This window comes from Parasteatoda tepidariorum, chromosome 8 (genome assembly GCF_982258835.1).
Source record: "Parasteatoda tepidariorum strain Cologne lab strain chromosome 8, Ptep-v5.0, whole genome shotgun sequence".
Lineage (NCBI taxonomy): Eukaryota > Metazoa > Arthropoda > Arachnida > Araneae > Theridiidae > Parasteatoda > Parasteatoda tepidariorum.
The window spans coordinates 101,960,622-101,977,585 of NC_141762.1; the positions used below are offsets into that span (position 1 = coordinate 101,960,622).

The window sequence follows — 16,964 nt, forward strand, 5'->3', positions numbered from 1 at the left end:
GAAAAGTGCTTATCTTTTGTTGAAAAACCCTATTTAACAAAAATAAATGTTGAGATTTTCCCAGTATTGCTTGGCATTTAAATTGGGTCCCATCTGTGGTCTTTGAAAATTATTTCGCATTTTGTTGTATATTCTGCTTAAAAATATTTTTCAAGTGGTTAAAATTGTGTCTTTCTTTTTTTTTAAACTTTTTTTTTTTAGGAAAACTGGGTATATTTGAGGAAGAAAATTTTATTTCTTTCAGATAAGCAAGTGAGGCATTGTTTCTTATGAATTTTTCAACGCTGAATTGAATTTTGAACGCTGAATTATGAATTTTTCAACGTTGATTTCAAAATCAACACTGAGATGATCTGTCTAATAGTTTAGAAGTTAAATAGGTTTTATGTACGAAAAGTAATCAAATAAGACTATACAAGAGTCAATAGATTGAAAATTGTAACATATAAAAGTGCTTTATTTATAAAAATTATTTTTATTTCTTGTACTTGAAGTTTTTAAAAATGCTATCTAGAAGCTAGAAAAACCCAACCCGGGTGGGTTTTATTGGGCTTTTCTGGGTTTTTCATGTTTTTATGGGGGGGGGGGGTTTCAAAAGAGAAGGCAGGTATAAGTACCTTATTTTAATATTAATAATGAAGTTTAATTTCATGAATTGACTTCATATAGATAATTATTACAAATAAATTGATGTGAAAGTCTAAAAAAAGGTTTCTTCTGACATCACGATACAAAATGTTATATGTACTCACATCACGCATTTGAAACTTATTTTAACACAGAATTACTTTTTATTTATATTTTAATCTTAAAAAATATTTGAGGAAATTTTTTTATTTGCATAAAGAGTGAATCAATGGCACTGAATAATCAATGGCCATACAGTCAAATCTAGCAAGCAAGGTGACTCTCCAGTCTCGAACACAATTAGTTTCTTCACTATAGGTTAATTTTTTTTTAGGTTAGACTACATATATATTTCAATAGAATAGCTCTTTACTATAACAGAGGATAAAAAAAGAAATCACTCTTAGAAAAACCCAGTGAAACCCACTTTAAGGTGGGTTTTACTGGGTAAACACAGGGTAACCCCAGGTAAACCTGGGAAAAACCCACTTTAAGGTGGGTTTTTCGGAGTGGGTTTTACCCAGTAAAACCCGGGCGGGTTTTATTGGGCAGGTGGGTTTTTTGCAACCGTGAGAAGCTATCTGAACATGTAAAACATTTTCCAATGTACTTTTTCATTCTGATGTACATTTTCAATTCCTGATTCAATGTACATTTTCATTTCATATAAAATTCAAGTCAATGGAATGAACAGTTTTGAAATTATAAATTAGAATTTCTTCATAATAACTACTATTTAAAAAAGTATTACTTTTATATAAAAAAAAAGAAGTTTTACTTTTATATAAAAAAATTATTAGTTTTAAGCTAGAAAATATTAATAGGAACCAATACCTCGCTTTTATGTATAGCAACATAAGGTGTGTACACAAGTGCTAGTACAAGGTTCAGGGTATTTGTGTGCCTGGAAAATCATGGAAAGTTATGGATTTCAACCTTGATCAAAATTTGTCATGATTTTCAGTGATGAATGCTAAAAATAATGGTAACTCCTGGGTATTGGAGTATAGCAAATAACTTTACATCAAATAACTTTGCAAATCAGGCATTTAAAATTTTATAGCCATAAAATAATTTGCTGAATATTTGGAAAAAATAAGATAATTCGGAGGAAATTAATTACTTAAAACTGTATGAAATTAAAATGCCCGCCTTTAGTTATCATTTTTAATATATTGACTGACTACTTTATGACATCATATGAGGCATTTATACAGCTGATATATTTCCATTTACAATTATCTAAATAATTAAATTTTTAAAGACATGATTTCTTTTAAATTTTAAAAGTTTTGGAATATTTGTTCCGATTATGACATTTTCCTTTAAAAAATTTTTTTATCCCGCTCACCATATCCCCGACGGGGATTCTCTCTATCATCAGCAGATGGCACTACAATAATAGTCGCTTATAACTTCTGAATAATATGAATGTGTTGATTTATGCTTATCTGAGCTGAGAAGTTTATTTTATACAATCTCATTGAAAAAAAAATTAAAAAAGTTCTTCTCAATTGTTTAAGTTATCGATAATACAAGGCATGATCAAATGAAAAGGTACGAAACGATGTAAAAACGTAACAGTTAAATATTTTCATATTCCGCTATGAGAGAACTTAGCGAGACATCTTGGGATGTGATTGGAGTCTCTGACTGGGATCGGAGCATGCGCCGAAGAGAGCAGAGGCCCTTATCAAAAGCGGTGTCCAAATGATGAGGCAGTCCGTATGAGGACAGGATGGCGTTCGCCCTGCAAAATTCGACGATTGAGGAGCAGAGAGGTGTTATCCGATTTTCTCGAGCGCGGAAAACCATTAACTCCGATGTGTACTGTGAGACACTCTGACGCCTACGCAGGTCCATCAAGGACAAAAGACAGGGGCTGCTCACGGAGGGTGTGGTTCTGCTCCATGATAACGTGAATCCACACGTCTCCAGAGTCACACGCATGGTACTGGCCAATTTCTAGTGGGAGATGTTGGACCATCCGCCCTACAGTCCGGACATGTCGCCCTGCGATTTCCACGTGTTTAGTCCACTGAAGAAACAACTCGAAAGGGAAACGCTCAACTTGGACGACATACTGATGACGCTGTGAAGGACTGGGTCTCGTCACGGCCGCAGGAATTCTGGGAACAAGGAATCCTGTGTCTTGCTCATCTGTGGGATCGTTGTACTCAGGCCTATGTTGTATATTTTGAATAAAGTCTACATTTGTACCCACCGTACCGTTTCGTACCTTTTCATTTGATCACCCCTTGTATGTTATGAAGGGGGGGGGGAATTTAAAAATATGAGGATGAGAATGAAGTGGTCCCCCTTGATCACAGTGTGAAATAAAAGTATTTTTAATTGAATTTCTGTTACATTTCTATGGTTGCTTGTGGCTTTATGATATCCATAATAATAAAATATCTAAATTCAATAATAAAGCTCGGATCCTTTTGCTCATCAAAACAAGTGAATTAGGGAAATAAAACTAAACATCTTTCTCGTTGGACCAGTAAGAGGGATTCAAATTTAATTACTTAATGCAATCTTTTTTTTTTCTTCTTCTTTCTATTGAAAACTTGTTTTAAAAATAGCAACGAAAATGAAAAGCAAACACTGTTAATAAGGCTATAAATCTACCACCAGGATGCAAGTTAACAGCAAGTTAAGAAACTGGCGGTCAAAAAATAACGAAGAATACGCTTTTCGACTTATTCTTCATTATTTGTTGACCGCAAACAAAGTTTCCAAACCGGTGTTTCGGAACCAGGGTTCGTAATTTTTTGATTTTTTTTTTAAAAAAATCAAACAAATCAGACTTCTTTGATTTAAATCAGATTTTTTTTATTTTTATTCAAATACACTGTAAGAACTTTAATTCATGATTAAAAAAACTTTATAAATGTTTAATCAAAATTAAATTAATATTAAAACTATATTATAACAATATTTTAGAAGCTATAACTTACTAAAATAATTTTTCATTATAATACATAGCTTTGAATGCATAGCAACCATTTTCAAACAAATGCATGATTGAAATTTAAAGACTAGATGAAATAGAATGTAATACAGATTTTAATTCCATGCTTTTTCATTCAAAAGGTAGAATTTTAATTAACATTATTTGCATTATTTTTTGAAAAAAATTCATGTTTATTAATTACTTTCTACAGCTATGCAAGTCTATATTAAGACATCATTAAATGTTTACTTTAATCTATAAATTCAATCTCAAGAATCAAAAGATTTTTAAAAATTTAATTTCAAATGTGTTGGAATTTAACACACACCAAGAAAGAAAATAATTTCGTTAACTAAAATGAATTAATGCAGCAATTTATTTAAAATAAATATTAAAACTAAGTAAGGAAAATAATAAAAGTATCAATAATTTAAAACACTGTTTTTTAACTTTTGAAATAAATAAAAAATTAATTGATTTAAATCAATGATTTTTTTAAAAAAATCATTTGATTTAAATCGTGATTTAAATCAAGTTGATTTAAATCAAACCCTGTTCGGAACTGGGAGTTTCATGTTAGGTCAGAGTCGATGGTGAATAATCTGACAATCTTGAAGCAATCTCTTATGAATCTGACGATCTTTATGAAATTCATAATGTGTCAAAAATGTCAAATTATTTATTTATATTAAATCGTCAAGAATATTATTTGCACTGGTTAAATTAACATTAGTTGGGCATTTCGTGTTGGTGCAAAAATTATGCCTGTAATAAAAGTTTTTTTAGCACTATGCCTACCATAATTGGTCAAATGACCGTTTAAGAACTTTTACATTGAAAAGGTGCTTGTCATTTTTGCACATTAGACTTCATGGCTTTTTCTAACAATTATATACAGTTAATATTCTATTATCAGTGTTTTCATCGCAGAAAAAAAATGGGTGAGAATTTCTCACCCTTTCTCAAAAACAGGGTGAGATTTCAGAAAGTTAAGTGAGATTTCTAAAAACTAAAAAAACACAAATAGACTTGAAAAAAAAAATCATTTCTTTTATGATAATACATTTTTAACGTCTTCTATTTTTTAAAGCATTGAATATTTTTGCTGCATCATCATAGAAGATTTTGCCTTTGCTAGGTATTTGTCCATCTTACATTAGTGCATAAAAAATTTTAACGTCTTACATGAAAAAACCTTACCTACGGTAAACACGTGGTTGCAGAGAAATGTGTTCTGAAAGGGGTTCTGTGGTTCGGAGGGGCTGTGTTCTGTTGTTTGAAGAAGTTTCTGAACAATACTGGTTAATAGGGAAGCTAGATAACGGGGCAAATGTTGAAAATAATGAAAGATCCAGGAAGAAAAGTGAAACGAATTTTATTCTACACCAGGGTTGGAGTTTTTGCCAGGACAGTGGCAAAGACCTGGTAAAAACCAGCAAAAACTAGTAAAAGCCGGCAAAAACCAAATTATCTAAATTGCTGATTAAATATTATTACAAAATACTTGAAACAAATTTAAATCAGTCATAAGGAATAATAATTTTGATACATTACATGAAAAAATTATTTTTAACATATTAATAATTAATATACCTAAGGGTAATAATTTTTAAAAGATTGAAAGTTTTTGATCTCTTTTCATTTTAGAATCCTAAAATAAATGTTTTTTTACAAATAAATATTATTATTTGTATAATACTATTATTTATTATAAAAAATTATTATTTGTACAATAATTAACTACACATGTTGATAGATATTTTATGCTTTAAATTATATTTGTATTAATTTAAAAATAAGTTCATTTCACTGGAAAAAAGAGAATAATCACAAATTTTCCAATCAATAATGTTTTAAACTACTAAAATGATACATTATCATTTAATTATGGAATAATAGTTTTGTTAATTTTTTTGTAATTATTTATATTCATAGTATATATTTCAATTTTAGGAATAATTTTGTATCAAAAATGTGTTTTTGTCCTCTCATCTTGGAAAATATAGGTTTTTGCCACTTTGCTTGGCAAAAACCTGTTTTTGCCAGGACGGTTTTTACCGGTATTTACCCTGGTTTTTTCCACCTGCGGCAAAATCTTGCCAACTCTGTTCTACACTGATTATTGTTATTTTGTGTTTGTTTTGAATAATACTTACCATATACCTATTTCTACCACAACGGGTCATTTGACCGGGAGAACAATTTATTGCTTTATAAGGTTATCGGATTAGAAATTACGATGTAATCCATGTTCAACTTATTGCATTAGATTAGTTGCACAGTTCTGCAAAGACTGTTGCATAGTTAGTTCAATCAGATTAACTGTGAATTCAAATTTCAAGAAAGTACCTAAAATTTTAGATTGACATATTTGTGTAAGAAAAAGTGACAAAAACTAAATGCTTTGGTAAGTAGCTTATATTTTATTTTGATAGCTTTACTTCATTTCTAACTAACTGTCAATTTTTTCCCAGAAAAATTTTGAAACAATCAGGACAGCACAAGTTCTTAGAAGAAATAATATTAACTATAATTCTTCTTTATTCTTATAATTATGCAAATTATAATTCTTTTATATTCGTATAATTATTTTAATAATTATGAGAATTATAGAAATAATAGTAATTAGAAGAAATATGTTTTCGGAAAATGTACAATGGAAACACCCTGTATATGTAAAAAATTTGTTGAGCAATGAATTAAAAATTCTTATTCTTTGTGTTTGTAATACATAAAAATTGACAATATACAATTTTGTTTAATTATAATTAAGTTTTTTTTGTTTAGCTATGTTAGAAATAGGTATATTAAGCGCTGGTATGTTTAGTGTACAATCGCTGGTACAATCGCTGTTGAAACACCTACAGTAATTAAAAATGTTTTTCAGCTTTCATTGTCATCATGTTTAAAGGCCTATCAACTTTGGAAGCTTATGAGAGGTGCATATCAGAAGGATTATGTGACAAGCATTTTATTGATTTTGAAAAAGTAAGCCTGTATTTGCTTCATTTATTTAATGATCGAATAATTAGCTTGAATTATTAACTCTGAGTTTGATTAATCAAACTCACAATGGTATTTAGTAACACCATTCAAGAATGCATTTCACATTGTTCTTTTCAATGTTTTCACAATTTATTCTACCACAATTTATTTTGGCGTTCTGTCTGTCATTAGTGTATGGAAGCGCCTATCATTTTACATGTTTGAAGAATTACTTGCGAGTTCAAATGTGCATCTGCTGAGATGGGTTTGATGAGATTCTTGCTCTCTCATGGGCAACTCTGCTGCATTTTGGAAGATATTCTCAATTTTAGGCTTCATTTTTCTCTCTGATATCGAACCAAAAAGTTTTTTGATCTTTTTATAATGAATAATATAATCATGAAGAAGAGTTCTTTGTCAGAAAAAGGTTAATTTATCATGATAATGTAAAGTATTTGAAAATCATTTTTCATTTTGTTAATGTACAGAGTGTTTAAAAATATTTTTGATGGCTTAAAAAGTACTATGTAGTGTTTTGGCCAAATACCAAAGATTCAGCTGATTCTAAAAAATATCAGTTGAATACCGAATATTCAACAGCCGAATATAAAAAAAAAAAAAAAAAAAAAATTAAACAAAGATTATTAATAAATATTATTTTTTATATATAAATAAATTAAGTTATTATTGAAAAATAATCAAAACTTCGTTGTTTTATTGGTAAGGCGTAAAGAGAAATTTTTTTTAATAAAAATGTTTAAAATAAAGATAATTCGAAATTAAGATAATTAGATAGATTTTTGATGAATAAAAATTGATGAACAGCTATTTAAAAAAAAACTAAAGTTGTAAAGTTAAACAAAAAAATTATTAGAAATAAACCTAGTCTTAATTCTGAAAACAAATCTTTAATGCTAAAAAGGAAATTTTTCCGAAATTTTTTTTTCTCTATAAAATGTTAAGGGATAATGACAATCAAAAACGCTTTTAAAAATGAAAAATTGTCCTTTGTCTTAAACTGTCCAAAACCCTTTTATTCAAATTATGTCATAATTTTAATAAAAATTATTGTGAAAAATAAAAGGTGCATTTTTTATAAAAAACAAAGACAAAATGAAGATAAGTTTTTGTTTTATTAACGAAGTCTATTATTATTTTTAATATTACATTATTTATCCTTATGCAAAAACATAATTTATCAGTATTAAAAGCATATTTATTCATATTTAAAGGACTAGATATTCACTTTTGTTCAATGAATTGTGGAGCTTCAAAAATTTGAATCTTTTCCTATTGTATTATATTATGTTCCTTTAATAAGTTAGAGTAAATTGTATAAAAAGTATAAAATATTTATTCACATATGTAATTATTATGTGTACAATGGTTACACATATAGAATTTTTACCTTTTACCAATGATCAAGGTTTTGGATACTTTAAGACAGTTTTAATCAGTTTAAGACTGTAAAACCCACGTGTCCCATCCAAAAGCCAGTTTAGGACGTCCAAAACCCCAACCTTGACCTGAAGTAAATAAATAAATCTGTTTCGTTAGGTAGTTTTGGCAAGTTGATTTTATACTTATTTTCATTCAACTAAGCTCTTATGATAAATTTATTAAATGATTTTGAAAGTGATGTTTTTTTTAAAATAATTTTATTGTGCTAATGGTCCTTTCATTCAGTTTCTGAGACAAATCTAATGAATTATTATTGTTATATTTAATTATCAAATTAATTATTAGTTACTATAATTATTACACACTACTATAATTATTATTAATTATAGTAGTGTGTTTTCCACTACAAAAATACAATTCCAATTCACTAGTATGTAAGACAAGTTAACTCAATTCATAGATGATGGTTGACATTGCTGGTTACTACTATCCCCACATTGGTGACCCGGATGTAGTACGAACACGCCTACTTCGATGTATGGTTAACATTGAACAACTACTTGTGACTGCAACATTATCCACCTCCTTGCGCTGTTGCTACCCTTTCTCGATCACACACAACGTCAGTCTGCGTACACTCGACTGCCGATGACAACACAGGAGTAATCGCGACCTGAACTTACTACAGCTCTCACGATCAGCAAAAGTACGGTGATCTTAATACAGCTCTCCTGTCTTCTCACAGAACAGCAATGAATCAACTAGTGGTATCTGTCCATCCAATTCTATCACAGATATAATTCTGGTGGGGGAGTACTGTAGGGTGTCTACCACTTTAAAAATAAAATTCGAATTCACTAGTATATCAGACAAGTTAACTCGATTCTATGAAGGGCTATCTTTTCATAGATGAAGATTGACACCGCCGATAACTACTATCCCCACAGTGTGTTTTTTGAAGATGTTATATTTTTATTATTAATATTAGACAGCTTTCTTTAATTGAAATTCTTATTGTAATCAATTTTGCAATTTTTAAAATTCCTTTCATTAATCTTTTTTGTTTGTTTTTTGTTTCAGGAGTTAAGCAATGAAGCGAGGCATGAGTGTAAGCATAAAAACTTTTTCCTAGAGTACTAGTACAGGGTTACCACTCCAGAGGGAAAACCTGGAAAATACAGGGAATTTGAAAATCGCCTAAAATAACAGGGAAAATGCAGGGAATTTTGTTTCGTATGGGATATTTAGCCGTGATATTTCAGCTATACTTAATTATTTCATTTACTATAGCATTATTTAAGTATGTTAAACTCTTTTTACAGCAATTAAAACTAATAAATATAGTAAGCCCAATGTAACACACACAAGATCACAGTAATTGTTTCCTCTTGATTGTGTATAATATGTGCAGGGGAAAACACAAGGAATTTTTTTTCCTGTTTCAAGTGGCTACCCTGTAGTAACAATATTCCTACTAACTTCCAGTGAAATTAATTCATCTCAATATTCAGGTTCATCTGAATTTCTCAACGCAACTTGACCTCATACGATTCAGCATAAAAAATACATAATAAACAAAATTTTTCTTCTTATCGATTGCGTAAATATGTGTAAAACAAAACTTTCTTTTTTGTACATTTTAGTTGGTCAAACCCTTTTTACTATGCTATTAGCTTTATCAACTTGGTTTGAAGAATTTTCGATTCATCATAAAATAGTACTTAGCAATACCTCACTTGTCTGAATAGCAATGTCAGATGTGTACAGTGATTCTCTAAAACTTTTAAACTTTTGGTCCTTTTTTACTAATAGCTGACCCATATTTAAAAAAATATATATAAGTCTCCACTTTAAAGATATGCCTAAAAAGTAAACCAACTATGAGTGTGGAAAAAATGCAATTTTTGATTTAATAATAATTGAAGGAAGAATTCAAGCTGAAATTTTACATAATTCTTTTTTTCTTTCAAATATCAAAATTGTGTGATCTTTTCAAAAGAAAATCTATGTTTTGTAACGAGTGGTTTTGTTTACATACTATAACATGTTATAATACTCGTTACACATGTTAAGCATGTTAATGTGCCGAAAATTGTAGATAGTGCTTGAAGAAAAATAATGATGTTGGATGATTCTTCAATGCTGGGACAAAAAAAAGGAGGGTTCCAGCATTATTTTATCTAAGCAATATTCAGGTTATCTAAGCAAAATTATAACTGAACTTCAAATATATAAAAAGAAAATAATTTTCCTTATTAGTAGAAAAAGAAAGTTTGAACAATTCTGAGTATCAAGTTTCACCCTCGCTTTTCCTATATGGTAGATTCCTAATTAAAAACCATGATTGCTCTAAAATAACAATTCTTGTTTTGAAATTCTTTATTTTGTCTATTATTCTAAGGTTGCACAACCTGCGGACCACATGCAGCAGCTTCTGAACGCAATAAAAAAAAATTAATGTGGTTTTTGTTTAAACATTATAAATTTTCTTTAATTAAAATATTTAATTCAATTTTATATTATTCTATAAAATGCGCATATTTTTTGCTCTTTTATTCTGTAATCTTCTTTTTGGTTAAAATTTATATCCCAGCAATATATATAGATATATATTTTTGATAAATTAATTTTTGTGAAAAATGGAATAAGTATTTTATAAAAAGAATCAGTTTTTTTAGTTTTAAATAAATTCAAATAATTAAAAGTATTTAATTTTCTGAAAATATGTTATTAAGTTTATTGATAAAAATATTTAATGCTTAGAACACTAATGTTTTGACAAAAATTATCAGCCACTAACTTGACTAAATATGTGTGTGACCCTTCATTAATCTACCTGCTGTGAGAGTGGCCCTTCACTCAAAAAGGTATGCACCCCTTTATTAGTCAATAGAATAATTATGAATGTTAATAGATGGATAAAGAGGTAGAGAACTCAAATTTTAAAATAGGACCCGCTTTTTTTAAAAGGAGCCCCAAAATTAAGAAAGCCCTGTATCCTATACAAAGAATATATAATGTGAGAAGAAGTCTAACTTCTTCGTTACGTAGCTGGGGTCAGCTAGGAGCTTCTGTATGACAAGAAAAGCAACAAAGGTTTTTCAGCTGACGTGTGCACATATGTTCATCCATTGTAGCCCCTCTAAGCTTGTTTAACAGCAAATTTTTTGCCATCTTTAAAGTTACTGTCTTCATATCTATTCAGGGCTGATTGTGCTCCGGAAAAAATCCGGATTTCCGGACTTTTCGCTAACAGTGATCCGGAAGTTTCCAGAGATCGAAGGTTCAGACGTTTCCAAAAATCATTGATCACAGAAGTTTCCGGAAATCAAATTTTCAAAGGTGGAACTTAAAAACACAGTTTATTTTTTTTGTTTGTAAGGGAGAGCCAGAGAGATACTTTATGAGCTTATATTCATGATTAATATTCATTTTTTATCAGTAAATAGTTGTTATAATCATGAACTCAAGAAAGAAAGACGTATTTATAAATTTTAATTACTTCCCCAGGTCATCATAGGTAGGTTTAAATGGTATAAGTGTAAAATTTTAAAAATATTTTAAGTAAACTAAGAAATATTGAGCAAAAAGAAAAAAACCTTGTTTAAATTTTTTTCTAATTTTTCAATTTAAACTTCTTTTTTTTTAAATCAAGAAATTTTCTGGAATTTTGACTTGGGCTCACTATCACCCCTGTCTATGTTAAAATAATAAATTATATTTATTTTGTAATGAATTCGTCACAAGTAAGTATTTTCCTAGTTTAATGAGTAAACCTTTTTCAAAACCAACAAGTGTGTGAAGCCCAAAAGCAGACGGAGTCACTTTTCATTAGATAGCTATTTACATGAGTGGGAAGAGACAAAGGAGGGGAGGAGTGTTTGTTAACAGCAGAGAGAAATGGGGGGGGAGGTTGTTTTCCTAGCAATACTTCCACAGCTCGATGGAGTTAACCGGTGCCTTCAGAACAGGTTTAAGTGGGGGCCTATGAGAGCTGGTCTTCTTCTCACTTATATATTCAGGGTGCGTAGCATTTATAAAAGGTGCTTATTTTCGTTTTTTAAAAGCCCTTAAAGGTGCTTTTTTCATTGGATGTTTTTAAAAAGTGCTTAATTTTCGCTTTTTCAAATTGAGATTTTTCCTTTACCATGTTGATTTTCGCTACAAATTATGCAGAAAGACACTGTTCACATTGTTCTATTCAACGTTTTTGCAATTAATTTAACTCCAATCAATTCCGGCGTATCGTCAGTCTGTAGCGTATGAAAACTCCATTCGATGTACATGATTCAAAAATTTTAACAATTGTCAAGACCAATGCCAAAAGTTTTTTTTTTTTTTTTTTTTTTGATATGACAGTTAAAACCAGATAAAACCGTCAATTGTCAAAAACTTTCCAACCCTACCTAATTATGATATTTTTTAAAGTGCTCAAAAATATTATTTGAGTACTTGAAAAGTGCTTAAAGGGCGCTTATTTTTTGTTGAATAATTTGGCTACGCACCCTGATATTCTTTGCGCTAAGTTCTTGAAATTTCCATGGTACTTAACTGAAATTCCCATGGTAGGACATGAGAGTGTTAAAAAGACAATTTTTTGGTGTTCTTTTGATAGGTCGGCTCGATTTGTTACAGGATAGACTTAGGTTCACCTATTGGGCTTGAAGCTCAACTTATAAAATAATTTCCTGTTTTTCCATATTTTTTTCTATATTCAGCTAATTTTTTTGAAACGCAGGGACTACCCTTATAATATCTATATTTGTTTATTTTGCAGTACAAAGAAAAGCCTTTCTTTACATAAGATTACGTATATTGGATCCATTGCTATTTGGAAAAAAATTTATATTTGAAAAGATGGAAGCTTTGATATCAAAATCTGATTATTTTTCTTCCAAGTAAGAACTTTTTATATTTCTGTAAAATTTCAAAATACTAGAGATTAAATTAAATAATGTTATAACTGTATGATGAAGTATGATTTTTTTTTAGAATTTTTACAATTTTTATGAAGAAAAACTTGATTAATAAAATGTTTTTTAACTTTAAATTTTATGTGGATGAACTAAGAGACTATTAACTTATTTTTTATTCTTGAAAGATGCAGTAATTAATTAAAATCTGTGATTTATATATATATATATATATATATATATATATATATATATATATATATATATATATATATATATATATATATATATATATATATATATATATATATATATATATATATATATATATATATATATATATATATATATATATATATATATATATATTTCAAAATTTTTAACATCTCTTTAGATAGTTTGTGTAAAAATATTTTAATCTAATTGATAATTCATTTGTCATAGAATTTTTCAGATTGTGAATTGACAGATTGTTCTTTTGTTTATTATTGTTTTTACTTCGTGTTAGGCTGCATTCAAAATTATTCAAGCACTCAATTAAATCTATTAAGTTCTGATTAAGAAATGTTAAACTCTATTATAATTTTTATCAGAATATTAAATCTTCATTTTGGTGCTTGGTAATAATTGAATCCCATCGATAGTTCATAGCTTATTTTTCTTTATAACATGTCACTAATTACTAGAATATTACTTTCTTCTTAATAAATTAAGTTCAAGTAGTGTAGTAATAAAATGAGTTTGACAGATCATTCTTTTGTTTATTATTATTTTTATTTAGTGTTAGGATGCATTCAAAATTATTCAAACACTCAATTAAATCTATTAAGTTCTGATTAAGAAGTGTTAAAATCTATTACAATTTTTAACAGAATATTAAATCTTCATTTTGGTGCTTGGTAATAATTGAATCCCATTGATAGTTCATAGCTTATTTTTCTTCATAACATGTCACTAATTACTAGAATATTACTTACTTCTTAATAAATTAAGTTCAAGTAGTATAGTAATAAAATGTATTTTGTTGCACAATACTACAAATTCTAGCATTTTACGCAACAAAATATGCTAATTTAGTGGTTTTCTTTATTTTACCCCCTAAGGATGCCTAAACAGATTTGCAGCTATGTTTACATCAAGCTGTACACTTACCTGCAACTTGCGCAGGGTTGCCACTCCACAGGGAGAACAGGGAATTTAAAAATAATCTAAAATACCAAAGAGAATGCTGTGAATTTTGAATTTTTATTTACAAACTGGGTAAAATCATCTAAATTATCAAAGAGAATGCAAGGAATTTTGAATTTTTATTTACAAACTGGGAAAAATCATCATCTGAAAATCATCTAAATTACCAAAGAGAATGCAGGGAATTTTGAATTTTTATTTACAAACTGGGAAAAATCATCTAAAATATCAACGAGAATGCAGAGAATTTTGAATTTTTATTTAAAAACAGGGAAATTTCTTTCTTATTTTTTTCTTTTAAAAAATGCAGACTTCTCAAAGCACAATCTATGGGATATATAAAGATGATAGTGACCTATATTATATTTTTCATTTATTATAGCATTATTTCTGTTGTTATTCTGTTTATTATAGCATTATTTCTGTCACATATTATGTTGATCTGTTCCTTATTTCTCTAAATTTTTCCAGCAACTAACACTAGCATAGTTATCCTAATATAGTTCACAACAGTGCAGTAAATGTGTGTTTCCTCTTAATATATTGTGTATAATATGTGCAGGGAAAACACAGGGAATTTTTTTTACAGACATGAGTGGTTGTAACATTGTGTTTGCATTGAAATGTCATTTTTCTGGAAAATTACAATTACAGGATATCTGCCCACCTGGAAAGTTATGAACTTCGGTACTGAACAAATTTTGTCATGAAATGTCAGGATTTTAACTTTTTTTTTTAAATCATGAAAAGTCGTAGATTTATTCCGCCAAAAAATCAAAATTTTAAAATGGGATTTACTCCCCCGCCCCCAATTTCATGGTGTTCCGAATATCTGAATTTGCATCAAAATCCCCACTCACAGTCATATCTTATTCAACAAATATAAAATGTTTTTATCATGTTCTATAAAAATTTTGGTGTTCTTCCAAAAAATGAAAGAAAAAATATCATCTTTAGAGCGAATTATCTTTCAAATTTCTGTGATTTCAGAATTTTTGTTTTTTATTTTATCTATTTCAAATTCTAGCTGAAGCAAGCCAGTCGTTGGCAAATATTTGTTTTATTTATATATTCCATAATTGGATTAGGAAAATCCGGAGTATTTCTTTCCTTTCCGACAAAGAAAGTATCTTTAGAATATAATTCTGCGAAAAAAAAGAAAACAGAAATTACTTGCCTTTGTATTTTTTCACTTATTTTATTGCTTCAACTTTTTCTTTCCTGTTTTTTTAAATTTAAAATCAATAAATATGAAGATGCAGAGTATAACAGTTCTGGTTATACCTATCATTTCAACTAATGTTATAATGCTTTTTAAATGTATTGTTCTGTTTTTGTCGGGAGAAAATAGTAACTTTGTTAAGTCATGAAAAGTTTTTGGAATTAGTCATGAATTTGAAAATCTAAAATGTAGCAGATACCCTGAATTACATAAAAAATAAAATAAAATCTTTTAGATTAAACAAGATTCTAATTATTACATATGAATCTAAAAAATATGCATCTTAAAAATAAATTTTAACTAATAGCATATTTAAACAACTAAAGAACAGCATTGTGATGTCATCACAATGTTAATCAGTTGAATTACTGATTTCAATACTTTAGCAATAGCATGTACACACACAGATTTTCTATTACGAATGTATTTGTGTTTTGCTTGGAAAACAAAAGTTTCAGGTCTTAGCTTTGTGTATGTTTAATATTAATTGTGTCAACTACATTGACTATGTTTGTTGGATTAATTAAGTTGACTATGTAGTTAGTGCAAAATACTTATTCTCGTAATTCTTAATGTTTTTTAACTGATATTTTTGTATTCTATATTTTATCTTGCTTTTTTAAAAAAATATTACTTTTATTTATTTATTTTTTAGATCTTCTAATCCAGAAAAAAATAAATTTATAGATAATATTTTATTGTTGGATTCCATAGTTGTCTTTACTCTTTGCCAATTTTGCAAGGTAATTACTTTTAACTATTTTTAAGTTTTCTGATTTGAAATTCACATGTAATAACGTTGTGCTCAATTCTATTTCACTAGAGTTCACCCACTTGTTAAGGATATCAAAACTGTTTTATGTCAGTAAAATTGAGGTCGAATCACATTTTTTAGTAAAAAATAATCCTTAAAAAATGAGAAAAGAACCCTAAGGCAAATTATTTTTAAAATGCTCAGTACTTTTTGAATTTTTTTTAATAATAAATTGAAAGACAAACCGCCCTTTTATAAAATAAAGGAATGTTTCAAATGATAATACAAAAAATATTTATTCAAATAATTGAAGTTTAGTTTATCTGTGGTGGAAAAAATTCCATTGTCTTTCATGTAAAACTCCTTTTTTGTCGAATGTTTCGATATTGTACTATCAACTTGTTTTTTCTCCTTCCTTTTTTGGGTTTATTTTTGAATTTCCTCCTGTTTGCTTTTAGCTCCCATCCTTGATAAACTATTAGTAGAACAGTAATTTTTTCTCATTATTAACATACAATTTTTACATGTTTAACATTAAAGTTGTAACAAACTTGTCGTAATATGCTGTTGTATTGGACTCTGTCATTTCAATATGACGTTAACAGAATCTCATATTCTTTTAGATTTGTTGTTGTGGGTGCCTCTTTCAAAGTAGCCAAATAATTGAACCTGGACTTGATGAGGAGTCTGCTTTTATACAAAAACTTTTAAATACTAAAAACGTATCAGAAAGTGATATTAGACATTTCAATCCAGTTCTACAGTAAGTTTACAAAACATTTATCTAGTTTAAATTTCATTATGTTTCTAATTTATTTTCCTTTTTTTTGTTTCTAAAGTGAAAAAAGTTTTTTGAAAAACCTTGAGAGAATGATGATGCTTTAAAGTTTTTAGGGTAGTGGAGCATTTAATTTAGCA

At 28.4% G+C, this 16,964-nt stretch overlaps 1 protein-coding gene across 1 annotated transcript in view; it reads left to right on the forward strand.

The window, feature by feature from the left end:
• The first annotated feature begins 228 nt into the window (after positions 1-228).
• LOC107441387 (uncharacterized) overlaps positions 229-16,964 on the forward strand; it is a 130,662-nt gene continuing 113,926 nt past the window's right edge. The window contains exons 1-6 of the mRNA XM_071180923.2: positions 229-248; positions 6,471-6,571; positions 9,050-9,077; positions 12,747-12,867; positions 15,948-16,035; positions 16,670-16,809. Coding sequence (XP_071037024.2) covers positions 6,485-6,571; positions 9,050-9,077; positions 12,747-12,867; positions 15,948-16,035; positions 16,670-16,809 — 464 coding nt within the window. The 5' untranslated portion in view covers positions 229-248; positions 6,471-6,484. The remainder of the gene's footprint in view (positions 249-6,470; positions 6,572-9,049; positions 9,078-12,746; positions 12,868-15,947; positions 16,036-16,669; positions 16,810-16,964) is intronic.